General features: G+C 43.8%; 1 protein-coding gene across 1 annotated transcript; it reads right to left on the bottom strand.

Annotated features, from left to right (window-relative positions):
• Positions 1 to 394: 394 nt before the first annotated feature.
• On the bottom strand, positions 395 to 8,000 carry klf11a (Kruppel-like factor 11a). Its single transcript, XM_042503403.1, has 4 exons — positions 7,831 to 8,000; positions 3,775 to 3,996; positions 2,620 to 3,508; positions 395 to 1,875 (listed from the first exon to the last, which is right to left on the bottom strand). Exons 1-4 carry the CDS (start codon positions 7,861 to 7,863, stop codon positions 1,580 to 1,582), a joined length of 1,440 nt encoding a protein of 479 aa, XP_042359337.1. The 5' UTR covers positions 7,864 to 8,000; the 3' UTR covers positions 395 to 1,579.
• Between the last annotated feature and the right edge of the window lie 939 nt (positions 8,001 to 8,939).

Genomic DNA, 8,939 nt, shown 5'->3' with positions numbered 1-8,939 from the left:
TTGAAGCTGAAATCCTAGAGTTGAAAAAAGAAGTTTGTTTTTTTACGGAAACGTTCGTCACAGGTGATGTGCTCGAGGACCAAACTTTCCAAATAGGAAAACCCCAAAATAATTTCTCACTATGATTAATGGTGTCATTTTGTTTTTTTCCTTTGAAAATGGAAAATAAAGACCAAAGATGCCAAAATGTTTTTTTTCAAAACTTGCAAAAAGAAAATCAAAATGTTTCATTCAAATACTGTCAAACTTTTTAGTAATGAAAAAAATCACCCAAAATTTTTGATGAAAAAATAAATTGCCAAAATGTTTCCTTTAAACCTTTTGAAAAGCAAAAAAAGCAAAAACTTTTATAAAATCTTTTAAGAAAACATCATTGCTGTGCAAAACATGCCTTCCAAATCCAGGTTTTCTTTAAATAGCAGCAATCTCTACAGAAAATATTGGCAATCTGCAGTTTTTAAAGGAATATTTCTTCCAAACCTGAATGTTTTCTTTAAAAAAAAACAAAAAAACTTCCGCAATTAAAAATTGGCTGTTAAATATATACAAAATCCAGCCTTTTAAAGTTTTATGCCCGTTCTCTAAAGCTAAAATAAAAAGTCCCTCGCATGATTCAAAAAATGATCTGACATGCCTCCCCCTTTTTGCACCACCCCCTCCCCTCTCATAAATAACACACAGTCCCTTACGAACCTTTCATATGTGGCAACAAAGAGCCGAACACTAAAACTTAAAAAGCTCAAACACGTCATGAAAGTGACGACCGAACTGAGTCTGGAAATGAATCGTTTGTTTTTAAACTTCAGATTTTATGATTCTTATTGACGATCTGCTTTTTCGTAAATCTACCCGGCAGCTAAGTTTTCTGGAGTGTGATGGCCGTTTCGCCTCTTGGGGTCGCTGCTGTGTCTGCAGACGATGTGAACACACTCGACGAAGAGCGACGCCCTCCTTCACTTGTGCCCCGCCAAAATAAAAGCAGATTTGGAGTTTAAAGGAGTTGATGATCAGAGTTTGTCGTTGTTGGTGTAAACGCCACCGGAGCATAGCGGCGCCTCCAGCAGCAGCTGATTGGTAAAAAAGATCCTCCTGATGTGGAGCTGATTGAATCGACCAGAGTGATCTGCAGGTGTCCCCCCCCCCCCCGCCCCGGGGTCCTGAGTTGGCCCTGTGGGGCCCCCTGACTGAGTCTGGTGCACCCTGTTCACACCGGTTTTAAAACGCGTCCTGGCCTGTCCGATCACACACGGGCGGCGTTAAATACGAGTGTAAACGACCGCCGAGACGCATCGTGACCTGGTCGCTCAGAGCAGCTGCTGACGTGCCGTTCGACCGCGTGTCTGTCGTGTGAATGTGTCCTGATGCGTCATCGGCGCAGGACGTGGCGATTGTTTGGGCGTCTCGTCCAACGCTCTTTGTCGAGTCGCAGGTGACTGTGCTGCTGATGTCAGCAGGTGGAGCGGCCCGCTCACACACACACACACACACACACACACACGGTCGTCACAGGCGTGCACGGCGTCTCGGCCGTCCTCTCTGACCGCCCGGACGTGTCTTAAAGCCGAGAACAAACAGGGTCTTAGTTGGCAGTAGAGACCAGCATGCTGACAGGAAGTGCGGGGCCCCTGCTTTGGCCCTTGGGCAGGGCCACTTTGTTGAGGTCTCGGGTTTCGGCGGGCCACGATGACGCCCTCTTGGTGGTCATGTGCCGCCGGGCGTGTTTGGTCAAGTGGTCGCTGCGCATGAAGCGCCGGTCGCACACGTTGCAGACGAACTTCTTCTCACCGGTGTGTGTCCGGCGATGGCGGGAGAGCTCGTCGGAGCGGGCGAACTTTTTGTCGCAGCCCTCCCAGTGACAGCTGAACGGCTTCTCACCTGCAGAGGAGGAACACAAAGGGTTACCATGCCACCTGACCACCTGACGGCGGCTTTGTGTCTTTGTGTCGGCGTGCAGGAAACATGCAAACAGGAGGTCAAAGGTCAGACAGCGTGTTCAACAGCTGCAGACGAGGTTTGTTTAGAAGGAAAAAAAACACGTAACACGTAACATAAGTGTCAGCAGCTGTTTCTAGACAATGACATCACATCAGTAGCGATCATTGAGCGGCTGTTTTTTGGCGGCTGATGTGGTCCTCTGCTGGGAGAGGGCGGAGCTCCCGGACCTCTCTGCTTTCACTAATGTGAAAAATGTTTTTGTTTGTTAAAGACATTTTGATTTTTTTTCTTAAGAAAACATGTTTGTTGTGAAAACGAAATTTTTTTTCTCCTTACATTTCTTCAATCTTTGTCTATCCAAAAGTTTTTGTGACTTTTTTTTTTTTTTGGGCCATTTAATGTTTTCCTTTAAAAATGTTTCTTGATTTATTTATTTATTTTTGATGATTTTTAAAGAAAACATTTCGTTTTTTTAAAGTACATTTTTTCTTTAAAAACTTTTCAGATTTCTTTTTGTTTGTGTTTTTTTCAAAAATGTTTGGTGATTTTTGGCTATTTTTTTATCCTTCAAAAATGAAATTTATTTTTACAGAAAAAGACATTTGTTTAAATGCAGCGAGACAGCGAGGTAGCGTGCTGTTCCCGCCTGTGACGGGCACTGTGAGCGCGCCTCGTGTCTCTCACCTGTGTGCGTGCGCAGGTGAGCCTTCAGGTGCGAGCTCTTGAAGTACGTCTTCTTGCAGCCGGGGAAGTTGCAGACGTAGTTCCGTCTGCGGGAGAAGTCTGCCTGCGAGGCGGCACCGCCGCTCGCTCCCGTCGGCATGTAAACGGGGGCGGGGGCCAGGGGGAGGAGCTTGGTGTTGCCCAGGGTCATGACAGTCTGCGTGCCCTGTGGCGCCTGCGACACGGACGCCTGAGGGACGACGAACATGACGGTCCCCTGCGGCACGGTGGAGCCCACCAGCAGGGGTGGGGCAAAACTGGAGGGGGTCTGGGGCAGGATTGGCTTCGGCCCCCCCTGAGTTTGCACCTGAACCGGCGCCTGAACGAAGGCGGAGATCATCCCCGTCCGGCCGCTCACCGGGAACACCTGGCAGAGGAGCGGGGAGGAGGAGGAGGAGGGGGAAGACAGCGGGGAGGAGTGAGGAGGAGACGCAGAGGAGGGAGGAGAGGACGGGCTGTCGGGAGACGGAGGAGCTCCGTCCTTCTCCTCTGGAAGAGTCTGTGGAGGTCCTGGCGGCGGTGGCGTGGAGGTTTCTGTCGGCTGGGAGGCGGGGGGTGGAGGCGGAGGGATGCCGAGGCTGTCGGCGGTGTGGCGGATGACACTGGTGGCCATGGCTCTGCTGGGCGGAGCCACGCAGGACGACTCTGTCTGAGGAGGAGCTGAGGTCTCTGAGGAGGAGCAGCAGGGAGGGGGGCAGGGGTAGGACTCGCCGAGGAGGAGGGCGGGGCCAGGGCCGAACAAGGGGCGGGGTAACACTGGCCCGGAGGAGCTGAGGGCGGAGCAGGAGGTGGTGAGGACCGTGGTGGTGGAGGCCTCGGCGAAGCTCGGACTGTGAGGAGGAGTCATGCACTGAGGAGGAAACGAAAAAATTCAGCTCAAATATCAGTCAAACAATAACACAGAAAATGAAAATGATTTTGTTGTTCTACATATTTCCACTTGTTCTGTTGTCAGTAGTTTAACGATTTTACGTGTTTTAATTTATTTCAAATAGAAGAGACAGTAAATTATTTCTTTAAATTATTCTAACAATATTATTGTTAAATCAAGTCTTTATTTCTCAGATGTTGAACTTTTTTTTTCAGATAAAATAAAATAAAATAAACGTCTCTCACCAGCGAGGACAGGGCGATCAGGTCTTTGGGGGCGTCGCCCCCCTCAGGATGCAGGTGGATGGAGTCACAGGAGTCGGAGGTGGGAGTGAGCGGGCGGGGCTTGTGCGACCTTTGACCCCAGAAGCTCATGCTGACGAGCGCCTCGGCGGCCTCAAGGTCGTGGTACTCGATGCACGGCTTCAGCTCCATGGTGGACACCGTCCGGCCGTCCATATGGTCAACCTGTGGAGGACAAAGAACGCTTAAATTATTCTGTTTTCTCGCTCTGATACGACGAGAATTAAGAATCAAAAAACTCCAACAACAAAACTGAAACCCGAAACTTCTGCAGAAACACAAAAACAAAATCTCAGCAGGATCAAATAAACAGCTGCTTCAATATTTTTCCTTTTTGGCACCATTTTGCTTCCATACACCTTGTGTTTTATTCTATATGGTCTTTTTATGGTTCTGGAAAAGTTTCCAAAAATAAATTAGCTGTGAAACTCTTTCAGATGTTTAAATTACTGACGGCGTTAACGGTTTAAACCCTGTGAGCTCGCTTTCACACGACTCAGACTTTAGGTTTTATTTCATTTACGGGGCGAGTTCAGAAATCTGTGATGGTTTTAAAATGTTAAATTAACTTGCTGATACTGCATAAGGTCATCTCCTACAATACACACGCTGTCCTCGTACACAGAGGGAGTACAAATACTCTCCATCTGTCTGTAAGAAGAGAGTATTTGTACTCTACACTTAGATCTGCCTGACTCGTTTTTGTCTCGTGTGCAGATAATAAATATGATTTGACGGCTGATGACATAAACTTTTGTCTTCTTTTATTTAAATTAAATGTCAATAATAGTTGGGATCAAAAATGTGTCCTCTAATGAAGATGTCTCCATTTGTAACATTGTTTAGTGTCTTTTGTTCTCAGAAAATCAAGTTAACAACATAAACAAGTGTTTTCTTTTATTTATGATGACTGCTCGGGGATACCAAATGTGTCATCTTTAATCAAAATACAAAGAGAACAACAAGATAGCAACTTTTCATGTGAGCTGGGACTCCAAATGTGTCCAGCTGAGTTAGCACACTAATGACAGAAACTTTTTACTTCTTTTATTCACATTATATGTAAATATTAGTTGGGATCCCAAATGTGTCCTCTAATGAAAAAGTTTTGCTCTGTAATATTAACTAGTACCTTTTGTCCTGGAAATGTATATCAAAAAGTGGAAAAATATGGGGGAAATGGAATTCATGTCCATATATTTTTAAAAAGCAATCAAAACGAAATAAAAGTTAGAAATAGCGCTATCTGTGCACATGTAAATAAAATCTGTTAAAAAACATCAGAAAAATGAATATCTATATGTGCACATATATATAAAAACTGGGAAAATACAGAGAAATCCTGAAACATATGCAAAAATTTAAAAAAAAATGAATATTATAAACGTTTATGCACATGTATATAAAAAATTGGAAATGTATGCAAGACAAAATACATATATATATAAAAAAATATATTGTAAGATATTAAACATTTAAGAAAATATTAAATATTATAAATACTTGTGTCTGTGTACATGTATAAAAAACCTGGAAAAATAAAGAAAAAAACTGGAACGTATATGCATATATGTATATATATATATATATATATCTATTTATATACACACACACACACAATATATACATATATATATATATATATATATATTAATCTAATAATAGTGAGTAGGTGTGAGGTTAAAAAATGAATGTAGGTGGGAGGTGACGGCAGACAAAGGGCTCCTGAGTGCGAGTCCAATAAGTTGGCTGGCATCTGGCGAACGCTCAGCTGCACGCACAGGAAGTGTGGGGGGGGGGGGGGGGGGGGGCAAGCGAAAGCGACATATAGATACACGGGGGGGGGGGGCAGGAACCTCCCTGCACCCAGAATAGATGATGGGAGGTGGTGTGCCAGATATCCCCCCCCCACAAAAAAAAAAAACACAAGCCCCGCCCCCTCCTCCTCCCTCCCTCATTAACATGCACCGACTCACCCCAAAAAGAGAGAGAGAGAGAGAGAGAGAGAGAGAGAGAGAGAGAGAGAGAGGAAGCTCCGAACAGGAAGTGGAGAAAACAAAGTCAATCTGTTGCAGCAGGCAGAACCACGGCGCTGAAATTTCCCACGATCACACAAACACACCACGGATACAGCAACACATGATGAGATCACAGCGGCAGGAAACAACACACACACACACACACACACACACACACACACACACACACTGTTAATGGTTTAACCCTTCAACACCCACATCTGCGTCGCTGTGCTGCGTTCACACACACATTCACAGCTCTGCTTTCTGTAAAAAACACGAGTAAAAATCATAATGAGAAACTTGGCGGCGGGTGACCATAAACCGAAAAAAAAGGAAAAAAATAGAAATGAGCTGAAAATTAGAAACAAATAATAAAATAATTAATACATTTAAATAAATATATATTTGCATTTTTGTTGCTTATTTTCAGGTACATTTCTTGTAACTTTTTCGTTTTTTTTGCTCATTTTTTGGGCCGTTTCAAAGAGTTAATTGTAATTTTGAAATGTATAGAAATAACTGCTGCTCAGTGACAGCAGGGAATCAGCTCTAATTTACCGACTGAACTTTCTTCTTTGTAATTTCAGTTTGTTGTTGATTTTGTTTTTATTTTCTTTATGATTTTTATCGTCTCCTCCGTCGTCTCTTTGTTGTGTTCAGCTGCAGCTTTTCTGCACAAACCGAGCCTCGGTCTGATTAATCGATCAGCCGATCAATACAACATTTATCAACTCTAATGCTTAGATTTGACTTTTATTGAGCAGGTGGTTAAACAACAAAACACGCAACATGAATTTGAGTCATTTTCACTATTTTCTGACATTTTAAATAATAAAAAAAACATAAAATGCAGTTTGAGATGAACTTACTTTTATGTGTCTTATTATGATTATTGTCACATTTTGTGTGCTGACAATAACATTTACACATCCAAAGATTTAACTTTGGGCTGCAGTATAATGTGACATTTAACTAAGGGACTGTTCTGAATTTATAAGCTGCAAAGTTTGTGGCTATAACAAATGGTGCAATTTTTAAATACAAAATAATAATGATAATAACAATACATTACAAAAACATTCTTTAAAAAAAAAATAAATTTAAATGAAAAAGAAAAACACACACAAAAAAACACTAAACATTATTGAAGAAAAAAAAACTGGCAACATTGTTTTAAGAAAATAAATAAGAACAGTCCCTTAAGGGGAAAACATGTTTACTTTAAAACAATTTGGTGATAAAATAAATACCAAATTCAGCCGTTTAAAGTTGCAAGTCCCTCCCCTCAGCCTAAATAAAAACGTGTCTCCCCAGTGCCTAAAACACATTTTACACGCACTCAGAAATAAATAACAAACAGTCCCTCCATCACCTTATTTTTTTGTTACATTAAACACGCCACATTTTCTCTAAAAAATATCTGTCGGCTAAATGAAATAAAAAAGCAGCCTATAAAGCCTCTGCCCAGCTTCAAACACGTGACACGCACTCCTGATAAATAACGAACAGTCCCTACAGACAGAATAACAACAAGCTGCAGCTCAGTGTTTACTCAGGTCAGCTTACATAGTATATTATGGGATGAACTGAGCGCGTGCACAGCTCGCAGCCTCCTCACAGACACCAACAAAGAAGAATCATCAGACTCCACTCACAACAATAGAAACCAGTAAAAACAACAACAACAACAACAACAAACACAACAACAACAACCGGCTCCTGCAGACTGACACACCGGCAGCATCTTCAAACTTTATCACACACGCGCGCGCACGCGCGCGGAGGAGACAGCGGGTCCGGGATGACCTCAGATAAACCAGCCGACAGTCCCAAAATGAGACGGCAGCACGCGCCCTCGGCTCACCTGCAGCTCGGTCACCGCCGCAGCTGAGCGGACAGCAGCGCGTGCAGCGGCGGTCCCGCGCGGTAACTTTGCCGAGCGGAAAGGTGACAGTTTGCGGGGGATGAGGAGGCTCACCTGACGGCCGCGCTCCGCCGGGAGGCTGAGCATCGGGAGCGGAGAGGAGCGGGGAGCAGCGTCTGCCGGTACCGGAGCGGAGCGCGAGGACAGCGGCGGAGAGTGAGCAGTCAACAATCAGCGCGAGCTTCTGCCGAGCGCCGCGCGGACTGACTTCAGCTGAGAGCCCAAAAAAAACGTAAAAAAAAAACACAGAAACAAAATTCAGAGCAGTCTGGCGGGTGGTAACACGCAGCCAATCACACGCAAAGGTGTAGCGGGCCGCGGCCAATCACAGGCGAGGCGGTGCGTGATCAGTACGTGGCCGGCGCGCCATTGGTCCGACGCGGGGTGCGTGGCTGTCGGGGGGCGGGGCCGGGTGTCAGCGGTGTCAGAGTAAACCCGGTGAACCCGGCAGCGCGCTCGAACTGGGGGAAAGGTTGGGAAGCAGACAGGCGCGAGGCGGGACCGCGACACCCGCGAGGACGCGCGCGAGAGGCAACGTAGCGAAGAACTGCGGATACAGCAGGCGACAGAAAGAGCCCAAATATTCCCCAAAAATGAATACGAGAAAACATAAAACACACACAGTCTGACGGTGTGAATGCAGAGTACACCCGGAAACACGAGTCACCCGTCTCTGCGTCCTCCTCATGTTCCAACGCTTCAAATTACAAATTAATTCAACTTTAAACTGCAAGAATCATCAGCGTCACCAAAAATATAAGAATTAATGAAAACAAGATGTGCTGTCAACTTAATCATCTCTCATTTTTATTTTTTATTTATTTTTTTATATTTGTATATATATATATATATATATATATATATATATATATATATATATATATATATATATATATATATATATATAAAATTTCAGTTTGAGCTTCTGTGACTGTGAGTGAATTTCCCCGGTGTGGGATCAATAAAGTTTATCTTACCTTAAAAAATGTGTTCCTAAATCACTATACTATTTATACGTTTTTTATGTTTAAAATTGCAAATAAATCAAATGTAAACAGCAAGAATCACATCAGAATATCACAGTAACCCAAAATCTAAGACATTCATGAAAACAAGGTGTTTTGTTAACCTAATTATCTCTCATTTGTATTTAAAAAACTGTG

This window comes from Plectropomus leopardus, chromosome 16 (genome assembly GCF_008729295.1).
Source record: "Plectropomus leopardus isolate mb chromosome 16, YSFRI_Pleo_2.0, whole genome shotgun sequence".
Lineage (NCBI taxonomy): Eukaryota > Metazoa > Chordata > Actinopteri > Perciformes > Serranidae > Plectropomus > Plectropomus leopardus.
The sequence above is the reverse complement of the archived record's forward strand: the minus strand, read 5'-3'. Positions and strand labels throughout refer to the sequence as shown.